The sequence below is a fragment of the Phaenicophaeus curvirostris genome, chromosome 3 (genome assembly GCF_032191515.1).
Source record: "Phaenicophaeus curvirostris isolate KB17595 chromosome 3, BPBGC_Pcur_1.0, whole genome shotgun sequence".
NCBI classification, from domain to species: domain Eukaryota; kingdom Metazoa; phylum Chordata; class Aves; order Cuculiformes; family Cuculidae; genus Phaenicophaeus; species Phaenicophaeus curvirostris.
The window spans coordinates 89,407,062-89,421,668 of record NC_091394.1 but is presented as its reverse complement, the minus strand read 5'-3'; the positions used below and the strand labels follow the sequence as shown (position 1 = coordinate 89,421,668).

The 14,607-nt window shown below is 44.7% G+C and overlaps 1 protein-coding gene across 4 annotated transcripts in view; it reads left to right on the top strand.

The window, feature by feature from the left end:
- ASAP1 (ArfGAP with SH3 domain, ankyrin repeat and PH domain 1) overlaps positions 1-14,607 on the top strand; it is a 155,709-nt gene that overhangs the window by 21,893 nt on the left and 119,209 nt on the right. For 3 of the 4 annotated variants that reach the window (XM_069854659.1, XM_069854660.1, XM_069854662.1), the window contains exon 3: positions 11,039-11,168. In XM_069854659.1, coding sequence (XP_069710760.1) covers positions 11,039-11,168 — 130 coding nt within the window. Of the gene's footprint in view, positions 1-10,513; positions 10,534-11,038; positions 11,169-14,607 lie in introns of those variants that run through there. The other variant, XM_069854661.1, reaches the window with a different exon arrangement.

Genomic DNA, 14,607 nt, shown 5'->3' with positions numbered 1-14,607 from the left:
CCTTGGAGCCTCTCTTCTGCAGGCTGAACAAGCCCAACTGTCTCAGCCTGTCCACATATAAGAGGTGCTCCAGCTCTTTGATCATCTTTGTAGCCCTTCTGGGGACCTGTTCCAACAGTTCCATATCCTTCTTACGTTGAGGATTCCAGAACTGGACACAATACTTCAGATGAGGTCTCACAAGAAAGGAATAGAGGGGCAGAATCACCTGCCTTGACCTGCTGGCCATGCGTCTTTTGGTGCAGCCCAGCATACGGTTGGCTTTCTGGGCTGTGAGTGCACATTGCTGGCTCATGTCGAGCTTCTCATCAATCAGTACCCCCAAGTCCTTCTCTGCAGGGCAGCTCTCATTCACATCATCCCCCATCATGTACTGAAATCGGGGGGTGCCCTGACCCAGGTGTAGGACCTTGCACTTGGCCTTGTTGAACCTCATGAGGTTCTCAGAGGCCCACTCCTCCAGCCTATCCAGGTCCCTCTGGATGACATCCCGTCCTTCTGATGTGGCAACTACATCACTCAGCTTGGCATCATCTACAAATTTGCTAAGGGTGCACTCTATCTTGCTGTCAGTATAATTGAAGAAGATATTAAACAGCACTGATCCCAGTACGGAACCCTGAGGGACACCATTTGTGACAGATCTCCATCTGGACTTCAAGCCATTGACCACTACTCTTTGAATACAACCATCTAACCAGTTTCTTATCCTCTGAACAGTCCAGCCAGCAAATCCATCTCTCCAATTTAGAGAGAAGGATGTTGCAGGGGACCATTTCAAAGGCTTTACAGAAGTCCAGATAGATCACATCCCTCAGCTTACCCTTGTCCACTGCTGTGGTTACCCCATCATAGAAAGCCACTAAGTTGGTCACATAGGATTTGCCCCTGGTGAAGATGTGCTGGCTGCCATTAATCACCTCCATGTCCTCCATGTGCTTTAGCATAGCTTCTAGAAGGATCTGTTCCATGATCTTCCCAGGCACAGAGGTGAGGCTGACAAGTTGGTAGTTCTCAAGGCTGTCTTTTCTACCCTTTTAAAAATGGGCATGTTACCCTTCTTCCAGTCACCAGGGACTTCTCTTGATTGCCATGACTTTTCACATATCATGGAGAGTGGCTTGGCAACCACATCAGCCAATTCCCTCAGGACTCTGGGATGCATTTCATCAGGTCCCTCAGACTTAAAAATATTCAGGCTCCTCAGATGATCACAAACCTGATCCTCCTCTACAGTGGGAGGGGATTTACTCTACTGGTAACCACATTGCTGTCCCATGACCCAGGAAGCATAAGGAGCGCGGTTATCAGTGAAGACTGAGGCAAATCAGGAATCAGTCTTTCCTTTCCTTAGTTTCCTAACAGTTGTAATTTTTTCCTTCCATCATCTTCCAACAGTCCTGGAAGACTGGGGAAGTCCCACTGGACTGGAGGCTGGCTGATGTTGTGCCCATCTACAAAAAGGGCCGCAGGGAGGACCCAGGAAACTACAGGCCTGTCAGTCTGACCTCAGTGCCAGGGAAAGTCATGGAGCAGGTGATCTTGAGTGCTATCATGAAGCACATGCAAGAGAACCGGGTGATCAGGCCCAGTCAACATGGGTTCACAAAAGGCAGGTCTTGCCAGACTAACCTGATCGCCTTCTATGACAAAGTGACCCGGCTACTGGATGAGGGAAAGGCTGTGGATGTGGTCTTCCTGGACTTCAGCAAAGCCTTTGACACAGTTTCCCACAGCATTCTGCTTGAGAAACTGTCAGCCTCTGGGCTGGACAGGCGCACACTCTCCTGGGTGGAAAACTGGTTGGATGGCCGGGCCCAGAGAGTGGTGGTAAATGGTGTGAAATCCAGCTGGAGGCCAGTGACAAGTGGGGTTCCCCAGGGCTCAGTGCTGGGTCCAGCCCTGTTCAATGTCTTCATCAATGACCTGGATGAAGGCATCGAATGCACCCTTAGCAAGTTTGCGGACGACACTAAGCTGGGTGGAAGTGTCGATCTGCTGGAGGGTCGGGAGGCTCTGCAAAGGGATCTGAACAGGCTGGACCGCTGGGCAGAATCCAATGGCATGAGGTTTAACAAGGCCAAATGCCGGGTCCTTCACTTGGGGCACAACAACCCTATGCAGTGCTACAGACTGGGAGAAGTCTGTCTAGAAAGCTGCCTGGAGGAGAGGGACCTGGGGGTGTTGGTTGACAGCCGACTGAATATGAGCCAGCAGTGTGCCCAGGTGGCCAAGAAGGCCAATGGCATCTTGGCTTGTATCAGAAACGGCGTGACCAGCAGGTCCAGGGAGGTTATCCTCCCTCTGTACTCGGCACTGGTGAGACCGCTCCTCGAATACTGTGTTCAGTTCTGGGCCCCTCACCACAAGAAGGATGTTGAGGCTCTGGAGAGAGTCCAGAGAAGAGCAACAAAGCTGGTGAAAGGGCTGGAGAACAGGCCTTATGAGGAGCGGCTGAGAGAGCTGGGGTTGTTTAGCCTGGAGAAGAGGAGGCTGAGGGGTGACCTCATTGCTCTCTACAACTACCTGAAAGGACGTTGTAGAGAGGAGGGTGCTGGCCTCTTCTCCCAAGTGACAGGGGACAGGACAAGAGGGAATGGCCTCAAGCTCCGACAGGGGAGGTTTAGGCTAGACGTTAGGAAAAAATTCTTTACAGAAAGGGTCATTGGGCACTGGAACAGGCTGCCCAGGGAGGTGGTTGAGTCGCCTTCCCTGGAGGTGTTTAAGGCACGGGTGGACGAGGTGCTGAGGGATATGGTTTAGTGTTTGGTAGGAACGGTTGGACTCGGTGATCCGGTGGGTCTCTTCCAGCCTGGTTGTTCTGTGATTCTGTGAAATCCACTAAATACCGCTTTAATGCTAATAAATTCATAATACAGATGGGGAAAAAAACACTCACAAAAACGGATCTCTCACCTTTGTATTTTCACATTATGAACAACTAGCAGAAGAAACCCTTTCATTTACCTGCCAGACTTTTTGTCTATCCAATAAAGTGTGGGTGAAATTGATTGGCCTGAGAGCCCTTTTCATCCTTCAGCTGTTTCTTGAAACTCTTACAGTAAAATGTATAATAAAAATGCTTAGCTCTGATATGGTACTACTCAGCTGGAAAAGTCCACTGTGCTTTCACCCAGGTAAATAAATGTAATTGTCTGCATTCCAGAGACAAAGATGCATAAAGAGATCAAATGCCATGTCACAGCTGTGAGTGGCAGCTCAAGGACATGATCCCAGGTCTACAGAGCCTTTATTTTGTTCTCAAACTGATTCCCAGGTTCATTTTGGCCTGAACCTCCAGTTTCACTGTAGGCAAGACGCATGCTGTCATCAGCGCACATTTAGCAGCTTAGCCAGGATCAGAGCTGTGCCTGGGTAATGACACAGCCATATCGTTTCCAGAGGGAAAGAGAAAATATTGAAATGTTTGCAGCACGGGTTGAGTCTTTATTTCATTCTCTTTTTATTTTGGAGAGCCTGCTATGCCAGCTGCCCTGCAACATGTTCATTTCTGTATAATCATTCTCTGATTTTAGTCATCGCTATTTCTCATATTAAAAAAAAATGTACTTGGCTACTATGATTCCTGCTCTGGAAGGATTCTTATTTCTATTGTTTCAATCACAGTGTTCCCGTTCATGATATATTGGCTTTGCCTTGTTCTTTGCAATTCCCCTATCATGGTGTGTCATCACGCTAATGTGTCTGCTGTGCCCTTCCCAACAGTCCTCCAAGGATTCGACCATGGTCAGGAACGCAAGGAGAACCACAAACAATTTTTCTCCATGCCAGTCCTACCTCTCACCAACATGGTGCTGGTGGGTACTGCTGGGAGAGCAGCTCTGATAGGGCTGGCAGTCCTTGCATGACTGTCTCTGCCAGCAATGAGCAGGCTCCCATTTGCACAGTGGGCAAGGGTTAAATTTGCCAAAGGCTCCACTGACAGTTTTCTTGTCTTATCAGCGTTCTTAAGAGTTTGATATCCTTGGATTGTCCAAAATATGGACCTTATAGAAGAATATACTGCTGGATTTTTATATTCTGTAGAAGTTTTAAGAGCTATATTTGAATCTGATCCCTCCCAATGCAGGCAGTATTACACTTCCTATGAACTGAAGTGAGGTTTCTTAAATGAGCAACTCTGACAATAAACCTCCATGCAGTAAAAATACCAAATTCAGCACACCTGCAACATGAAAAGGAGCATGCCTTCCCTGTCCCTGCCTTTTGCAGCTGGTGAGCATTTTGCTGTTTTTCTGTTTGGAGGATGCAGAGGTTGCAGGGAAATAGCCCTTTGCTTTTTGGTGTTACTGTGAGCCTGGAATGCCATTACGTGTTTTGTCTGCATGACTCTTGATCTTGCATGACAAATCCAAAAAACAAAGGCAAAACTGAATCAGCAGATTAGTCAGCTTAATCTTGTGTAACTCAATGCTGCACTTCATTTTCAATGCTGTTATTTTCAGCTGTCCTTCGAGATGGCTGTTTACGCTTACCTGTCCCTCAGTTATGGTCCTTGCACAGGACATTCAAGTAAATAAGATGCAAAATCTTTAAATCAGTGGTATACTTCTGATGTTTTTATTTAATCTTTTTCATTTGGTACATATAGTGTTAAAACCACAAAATCTTAATGTTACCAAATGTCATTTATAATGAAAACACAATGGTTTCTCTTTTTTCTATCGTATTAATATTGAAAGAATGCAAAAAGAACCTTTAGTTTAAGCCAGTATTGCTAGTGCTAAAGGGCTTTTAAACTAATACTGTAGTTCCTGAGATTAGCTTATGTTTTGTTATCTAATTTTAAATACCAGTGAAGACAATGTTCAGAGATGCCAATATTAAAATTGAAATCAGCTGATCCTTGTATTCAAAACATTCACAGCAGCAAAACAAAATGTTGATGTGGCTTATGTAGTCCATAAGCCATAGTGGTAGATGCTGTTGTTTAAAAATACAGCATTGCAATCAGCATGTTTGTTGAATCTGGATTTTGGTTTTCTGCGTAATAGGACTTAGGTCTAAGAACACTTTTCTTTAACTGGAAAGTTACCTGACTATTCTGACCCCTAACACAATCATTTGTTTGCAAATGTCAAATCCAACAGCCTTCTTTTGCAACTAAAAACACTTTGCAGTTTACCATGTAAGTTCCCTTCAAGCAAATTAGCACCAGTCACAATGTGTGATGTAGGCTTCAGTGTTTAAAATAGACTTTGCCTTTTCCTGTGAGTACATCATGCACTTATGTAGCATTAGAAGTGTAAGCATGCTGCAGTTTAAATTCTGTAGTTGTTAAATTTCATACAAGGCTCAATCAGCCAATGGGACTGTCCTCTGAGGGGACACTACTCCTGGAGGTGAAACTTTGCCTGACTAAACATTTCCTGCTGAAGTACAAAATGATGTTATATGTGTCCTTACATAAATGGAGTGTGTTTGTTTTTCAAAGAACAGCTATGGGAGTTCCATTAACAAAAAAAGTTTACCAAGATTTAGCACAAGATACTCCAAAACTAAAAGCCAAACTCACCCTGCTGAGATTCTTGTTGATTTGAAGCTCCTTTTATCTTCCCAAGCCCAACATTCAACTCAAATGAAAAGACTTGATGATTAGAAATGCTTGTGGATTTTCTTATTTAAATAAGAATTTCTCATTAATTGTGTCAGAAGTTATCTGAAATTATAAACATGTAGCAACAGCAATTTAGCTTATAGACATTTTCTTGGGGAACCTCAAACGAACTCTATGGGGTATCTAATGCTATGGCTGCCTTATGCTGTACAGTAATCACAAACAGCATAGGAAGGAGGATGGATGGTAATGCTGACTGCTGTGTTGAGCTGAAATGGATGAGTATAACACCAAGCCACAAATTTATTCAGAAAAGCAGTATAGTAGAGCAGCATAGCCTCAGGATATTTTCCTGATGAGTTTTAGCAAGCCACTAGTTCTGTTGCTGTTTGCTGCTGAGCTGGTGACACTCTCCATATTTGTGAAGGTGCTAAGGAGCAAAAAAGAACAACTCTATAGTTTACTAACAAAAACGTGTATCTCAATTATTTGATGTTTTAATTAAACACCAAAGTCTGATCTACACCACTTTTATCAGCAGTAATAGCCAAGATGGGAACCTTGAAAGTAAAGAAATAAGCATAGGTGTAAACCCTTACTTGCAAAGTGCCACCATCTCTTTCACACTCAGGAAGAAAGAAAGCCTAAATTTGACATGTGAGATGCTGGCATGACTATGTCTGTGCGGATCAAGAGGAGTCACCTGCACAATAGCCATGTGCATGGTGATTTCCTTCTTCAGCTAACTACTCACTTCACCGCCAGACTGACAGGTTGCAGATATGCCTGGAGGCAGCTTGTCTGAGCATGCTTGACAGCATATTTGGTGCACAGCCAGGGTCCTGGGTCAAACTTGTTTCCAAAAAACAAGCAGCAACCACACCTGAGTTTGGGTTTGTGAGCTCTCTATCTATGCAGCAGGCAAGCGTGGCCTTGGGGTGGTCCCAGGGCTGCTTGCTGCAGGCAGCGTAACCATATCCTGCAGATCAACTGAGGTATTGGTACCCTGAAGAGCTGACTTTGCATGACTAAAGCTAGACAGCCAGAAATACAGCCCTGCTTTTTGTCAGCAGGGCCACAGCCTCCTGTATTTGTCACCTTATCTATAGTGAAAAGACAGCTTTGCTGTTCTCTACCTCACCAGCGCATGGTTTAAACAGTTAATCGCATTGACAAGGCAGAGAGCTATGCAAGTGCAATGCAGCTCTTCACCTCTAGCACATATCTGTAATGTTTGAAAGTTTGCAATGATGGCAATAGTCATCATCACCTGATGACTACCGCTTGGCTCTTGTGAATGAACTGATGATCTCAACCTAAATAAAAGATGACTAGAGTACTATAAAATGAAAAACACCATAGTTAATATTCAGCTTATTGCCAAACACCCGTGTTAGTAGTTTGTGCCGTCGTTGCTATGTTCCTTAGCCACTCCCTAAGCATGGTGACTGTCATCAGTATTGCAGAAATACTATCAACTTGCTGTAATTAACTCTCATGCTGGCAGTTGCAGTACAAAAGTACAGAGAATGAAATGGATTTGTAGACTGAATCACTGGGTGAGATGGCAAGACACAGAAACTTCCTTGACTACAGTGCATCATCAGTAAGGAGTGCGCTTTCCAGGGCTGCTTGGACTCTCCTCACCTGCACTAGCTTGTTCCAGGATGGACATGGAGATGGATTTCACATTAGAATACCAAGAGGAGTGAGATAAGCATAACTTCTACCGGCAAGTCATATATGAAAAAAAGCCTTCTGCACAGCCTCCTCCAGGATCTAGCACAGACTAAGATAGCATTAGAGCAGACGCTATGAAATATAGCTTTCACACTCTGCTGATTATTCTTTGACATTGGCAAAGTGAAACAGTGATTTCAGATAGTGGCAATTTATAGAGAGGTGCATCTTACAAATTTGGAAGTGAATCTCAGGTACTAATCGCAATTCAAAACAGGACACGTGGTTAAATCTGAAATCCATTGAAAGCTTTCTGAAACAGTTATATAATTTGACTAGTTTAATTTAAGCACATTTTTTTAGAGGCAAGTTGTATTGTTTATTTATTATTAACATAATTTTAATTAACTAATCTTGCTTTCAGTGAGTTTAAGTGAAGATAATCCAAGCCTTAAGAGGTCATGCCCACAGGGTTATTTTATCTACTAGCATTTGTATAGAAGAAGAGGAAATGCTGCTTCAAAACAGCAAAACTGAGAACCATATTCTCTTTAATAAAGCTAACAGTTTAAGAACTGTCAAAAACCCAGGCTAATAGGCAGTTATGATTGGCAACTATTGATCTTCCTTTTTGATTTTTAGGCATTGTACTGTTCTCTTTATTTCCCAGTATACTTCTGTATTCATTCTATTTTTTATCTATTTAGTATTTTACTTTAGAAGATCATATTTTTCCTTATGAGGAGACACAGAAGCTCTGCTGTCGTTACTCTCTGCTATGTCTTCATTTCTGTCACTCTTCACTGCTCCAATTTCCCCAGCCTGCGTCCTCCCTTTCTTTGTTGAATGTGCTCTTCAGTTCTGCATTTTAAATTTTCTCTAAACAGTATTAGATGTCAAGCTTTTGTCCGTGCTCTTTGGGGTAGGATTTGTTCAGGATAGCAGATGAAGCTATTTTACAATCCAAAGACTAGTGTCCAACCTCAATAATTTCAGTACTCAATCAATCAAAGCGGTTTACCCATCAGTGCCATGGATTTTTATCCTCACTGGAAATCTGCTAGAGAGGGATCAGGTCTCCTTCTAACGTGACCACCGCAGTTGACCTGCAAACAATACGTCTGGCTCAGGAACGGCTGTGTGACAGCCCATGATCGATGATCAGCAGGAAATTACAGGGCATGGCCACAGATGTCCTGTTTGGCCCTTGGGCCATATTGCAGCCCCTCACCCATCCCATTTCTATGCAGGCTAGGCACACTGAAACAGCTTTTTTTGATGCTACTAAGAGTCCTTCCCTGGCCCGAGCCCCTAGACAGTTCTTCATTCTCTTTTCTGTACTGCTTTAGATACTATCAGCCATTTTTATCTTGATCTCTTTTCCTCCTCCACTGCTTTTAATGAACATGGTCCTCAACTGATTTTCTTTCTAACCCTCCAGTCTTCTTCAGAACTTCTTTTTTTTTTTTTTTCCTAAATCCATTTTTCAGTGCAGCTCCCACGCGGTTCTTTTCTTGGCTTCCTCCTCCTCCTCTTGCCTATTCTACCTTTCAGAGTCTCATGACGTTTAACAATCATCTGTACGAGCCTGCAGCTTTGTGGCGGAAAGCTGGATCACGTGAAGCAGCAGCAGCAGCAGCAATCACATGGCCATATGGAGGGCTTCTGCTTAGGCAATGAAATCAAAGAAACATGTTCAGGCAGGACCATTTCTCAGGAGTATTGGTCATATTTTTGCTGGCAGAAGTACATGCAAATCATTTTTTATGGCTATACACAAATCGGGCACCTCCTTTTTATGCTTACTCAGGCATTGCAGCCTTTTGATGATATTTTCAACTAGTTTTGAGTTGTACAGGCATTTTTATTAGCATCACATACAAAGCCACGCAAAAGCCTAAGTGCATTTTCATACAGGAGTAGGTATATACAGAACATTAAAACGTTTGAAAGAGACATAGCCATATCATACTGTTTAATTGTTCAGATTTGAGAATATTTACCAGTCCTGAATTTCCTAGCTTCTGTGAAGAAAATCCCAAATACAAAGAGAAGACTGAAACAGCAGATGACCATAATCACTTGAGCCTCCTGAGACCTTGCCTTCTTTAGAAAGGCACATATGGGCCCTGAAGTCTAAGCTTATACAAAAAAAAAAAAAAAAAAAGAGCAGGGAAAAAACCTCATTAGTGCTGTCTGTCAATTCCCAGAGTTACATGATGCAATAACAGATAGAGGATATTTTAAATTGTCAGAAAAAGTACTTGTGAGAGGATGCAGGACTGGGGAGAAACACAAAGGATGGATACCTGGGATGCGGTTAAGATCTTGGGCCAGTGCTGCTGCTGCTGCTCTCCCAGCTGTACGAGGGCACAGAGGTGAACTGTGCAGTACAGCCTTTTCAGCAGCAATACATCACCCTCCTCTTTGCTTTGCAAGGGCTCAGGAATGGAGTTAGTAATACGGATCAGTAACTGTGGCTTCAAGGTTGTCACTGAGACATAGCAGAACATCTTAAAAATTAACTGAGTATATGGAGGGCAAAAATCTATTCAGTCAGTTTGCTTAAAGTAATGACTTTATCAGCAGTGGCTGTAAGAGACTCGGTGCCTTCATGCAAAGCTTATAGCACAAGGAGCTCCTGAGGGCCTAAACATGGAAAAAAGGGAGGAAAGAGGGAGGAGAGGGAAGGGGAGAGAGGGAAGGGGAGAGAGGGAAGGGGAGAGAGGGAAGGGGAGAGAGGGAAGGGGAGAGAGGGAAGGGGAGAGAGGGAAGGGGAGAGAGGGAAGGGGAGAGAGGGAAGGGGAGAGAGGGAAGGGGAGAGAGGGAAGGGGAGAGAGGGAAGGGGAGAGAGGGAAGGGGAGAGAGGGAAGGGGAGAGAGGGAAGGGGAGAGAGGGAAGGGGAGAGAGGGAAGGGGAGAGAGGGAAGGGTCTGCCTGCCCTGGGGGTCTGCCCGCGGCTGAGGCAGGGGCGCAGCCGGGCCGGAGCCTCCCGTGCGGGTGCAGGGCCGGAGCCCAGCAGCCCCTCCGCTCGCTCTCTCGCTGGCTCCGAAAATCCCCTTTCTTTCACGCTACCAGCGGAGCGGAGGCGCGGGCCCGGGCGGGGGCGGGGCCGGGCGGCGGCGGCGGCTGCGCAGAGCGCGTCCCGCCGGCCCCACGTAGCGGGCGCGGGCGGGCGCCGGGCAGCGCGTGCCAGTCCCCGGGCGGCTGTCAGCGGCCCCGGCCCCGGCCCTGCCCCTCCCGCCCCCGGCCGGGGGCGCTGCCGGAGCCCCACAAGTTAGTGCTCGGCTCGGCGGCGGGAGGAGAGAAAGGGCTGAGCCCGCGGGAGGAGGGGGGCTGAGCCCGGTGAGGGGGTTGTGGGGGTGGAAGAGGAGCTGAGCCCCATGCGGGGGGGAGGTTGGAAAAGGGGCTGAGCCCGGTGAGGCAGAGGGGGCGTGGGGGGCTGAGCCCGGTTGGGCGAGGGGCTGAGCCCGGGGGGCAGCGCGGGGTGGTGGGAGAGGAGCTGAGCCCGGGGAGGGGGAGGCTGGGCGAGGGGCTGAGCCCGGTTCTGAGCCCGGGGCGGGAGAGGCTGGGTGTGCGGGGCGAAGCCTCAGCCTCTCCGCGGCTCTGATGCTGCGGGTCTGTACTGGACGTTAACATCTTCCCTCTGGTTTGGTTTTTTTTTTCGTTTTTTTTTTTTTCTCTTTTCCCCTCCTTCCTCCGCCTTCCCCTCCCCATAACTCGGCTTCCCCTCCCCCGGCTCTGCCTGCTGGGCTCCTCCTGGGCTTTACCGGTGGGGCAGGATCATGCCGGACCAGATCACCGTGTCGGAGTTCATCGCCGAGACCACAGAGGATTACAACTCCCCGACCACCTCCAGCTTCACCACCCGGCTGCAGAACTGCAGGAATACGGTCACGCTGCTGGAAGAGGTACGCGATTCCGCCGCTCCCCCCCTCCCTTTCCCCCTCCTTTTATTTGTGTGTGTGTGTCTTGGAGAAAGAGCATCAGCAGTACCACCCGCCCAAATCCGTGGAGCTGGAGGCATTGGTATGCGTGTAATCTGTCCTTTTAATTGTGGGACTTCGCTCTTGCGTTGAGCCTAGTTACAGAAAGCTTTCCTGCCCTGGCGTCTTAAAGATTAGCCGTGCAGAGCTTGAGCTAAGATATTACTGTTGTACTTCTCGGTGGTTTTTGTGTTGGCTTTTGTTGCAGCAGGAAAAAAAAAAGTGAACGCTGCGATTTTTAGAAGGAGGATGAAGGTTGTTGAGTTTTGTTTTGGGAGCATTTGTAGAGGTTTTTCCCCAGCCGCTCGTTAGATCAAGTCAGCACAGAACTCTGACTGCAGAAACCTGCTGAGGGAGGCTTTGGTTAAGAAGTAAGGTAAGGATGAAGGGATGAACGTATAGTTAGGAAAATAATATGAAAACAAAATAGGTGGTGAAAGGAGACCGAGATAATAAAGCAGAAGTCATTATACAGTCTCAGCATCTCAACCCTGAAGCCTCAGTGTTGGGTTCTTTTTAATGCTCATTACCAGGGTCATTTAAATGTTCGTTCTGCTTCACTATCAAGAAATAGGAATGAGGAGATGGGTAAACTTCCAGAGCTGGTGGTATCGGTCTGCTGGTTCCTGTTTGAGGTTTCAGTGTGTTTTCCTGTGGACTAGGTCAACAGTTATGAGGAAATGTCTTCCAAATGACTTGGTCTCAAACAAGACAGTCTTCTCTTGGTTGAAGGTACTAGCATAATCGCACTGAAAGAAGACAGGTTTTTGTTATTGTTTCATAGGCTGCAGTTAGTTGTTGTTTCAGATTATACACTTAGTTCATTAAGGTTTTGTCAATTCTTCAGGAGCCAGCGTGTATCTAGGGGATGGATTTAAAAGATTCTTTTTGGTTTTGCTTAATGTGCTGGCATGAGCAAAGCATTTGGTATGCAAGGAAAGAATATTAATCATGGTGTTCTGATAGTCTTGTGTATGGAAAACAGAATTCCAGAGGATTACATTTAGTTAATGTTAGCTTAGAAGAAAAACTTGTCTATGTTCAAAATTTTTAACAGTGATGTTGTTTACAGTAACTGATTAGGTAAGAGAGTGGTTGTAAGATTGCATTTTATATTATATATTTTATTTTTAGTATGTAACCTAGATTAACTTCTGTAACTTTTCTGTAACTGTAAATACTTTTTTCTCCTGTAACTGAGCTGTGGTTGCTTATAGATTTGTCAGAAAGCAACCTGTTTTGGTTTGTATTTGACAGTATTGCTGCCCCCTGGTCTTAACTGTGTGGAATAGGTACAGCCACTGGAATACTTAGCGCAGTTGACAGCATTCATAGAGTTAAGTAAAGCTGTGTGTTCTGCCATCACTGCTGGCTTCCAGGGTAAGAATACAGTATAATGCTTTCATGATTTGGGATATACATCAGTACAATCTGAGTGTGGTGAAGCATGTCCAAAGAAAACCAAAGCATAGAAGATAAATACACAGGGTTCTGCACCGTTTGTGAGGATTGTGCTTATTTTCAAAATTCTAATGTCTGACAGCAGTAAATCAGACCAATAGGGAATAGTGGGTGCTTCTAATGCTTGCGTGGCTATTTCTTGAAATTCTTTTGTTTGTGCAACCATTTTCTGTGCCCTGCTTAAACTGTTTGCAGTTCCAATTCATTCTGGAGTTGGTTTGTATTATTTTTTGTTATGTATAAATATAAACAAGGTTTATTTGTTGGGAAACAAGATGTGAATATGCTCTACTGTTACGTGCTGCAAAAACCCCTGCAACCCTCCCAAATTTGTGTTTATTAATTTGCATGAAGAAATTCAGATGGTCAGAATCTGACAGGCAAAATGCTCCGTAAGAGTCTTTTGAGTGTGCATCTTTATTGTACTTGTAGTTTGCATAGCAGTTCGGCTGCTGCTACATTAAAGCTAGGTTTCTTTCTGTACATCTGCTTACCTAAGACTGGAATTCATATGAATCAGGAGATTGAAACTGAACAGTTGAAGTGGCCGTTATGTAGCTCTTGTTACTGCTGCTATTGTCCATCCATCATGGATGGCTGAAGAGCTCTTCAGGCAGCTTCTGAAGTTCAGTTTTGAGCCCACTATCTTAAGGCAGAGGGGATGATCCCATCCTTGCAGCTGTTTGATTTTTCACTTAATGTTGGATGTGGTTGGAGCCCCCATGGGGTTTTTGCAGGCAGTGTCTGGCTCTGTGCTGTTAGATGTTGCAGCCTCAAGTGTTGTAGTTGTTATTTTGAAGCTAACTTAGTTCAATGCATCTTGCATCTACCTTAGTGATTATAGCTGGTTTGTGGATCAGCTAGTTGTTTTCTTTATTCCAGATAAAATTGTGAACTGGAACTATTTTCTGAACATAAATGGTAGGGAAATGAAACAAAAATTAGATCCTTTTCATAGCCTCTCAGTCTGGTGTAATTCGTACTGTAGCTCACATCAGTGGTTAGGTCAGAACTGCCTTTTCATGAAGCAAAGTGACAAAAAAAGAAATGGACTGTTCTGTGTGTGTCTGTCTCTCTATCCAGTTCTATGAAGGTATTACACAATTGCGGATTTACTGTTCCTTAATCACATTAAACAAATTTTCTGAAATAATATAATAGATGACATGCTCAGTTGCTGTTCTTTTTTCACTTGGTTGTCCTCCAGTGGGAGGGAGTATAGTTAGTACAGCTGGGTGAAACAGTACATATTCTCTCCTAGTTGCAACTCTTTTCCTATTGTTACTAAAATCTTTTCAGAAGACTTTGGGTGCAGTTAGATGCAATTTTGAAGCAATTTTCAGATGAATAGTCAGAGGAGGCTTTTTTGCTGATTCTGATGACTTCGCGTTTGGTAAGTTTTTAGTGGAAAGCCCAACAAAATAAAAAGGCCTACCTAAAAAAAAATCAGAACCCCAGGAAAGAGTCACTGAAGGACTTCTGTGGTTTGACTTTTTAAAACAAAATGAAAAAAATACCACACCACCCCCCCTCCCCTGAAAACACTACCCAAACTTTATTTCAATCTGTTGTCATGCATTCAAAGGAGAAAATAGCAAGTACATGCTGCTATGTAGCAATTTATTAACTAGAAAGGTTTCATGCTATGTTGTTTTAAATACTGACACTTTTCAAAAATTGCATGCTTTTTTTTTTTCTCTGAAGAGGCAGAACTTATGGGTTTTTGTCATCCAGTCACACCAGACCAAAATAAAGACCCTGTCATCTTTGTGGCCAGGCTTAGGCATCTTATTCAGTAGTTGCCAAAGAACTGGAAGATTTTTTTTATCTACCAGGAGTCTTATCTAATGGCCATCAGTAAACACAAATGTTAAGGTTCATTCTATTGCTAAAGTAGTGGTTT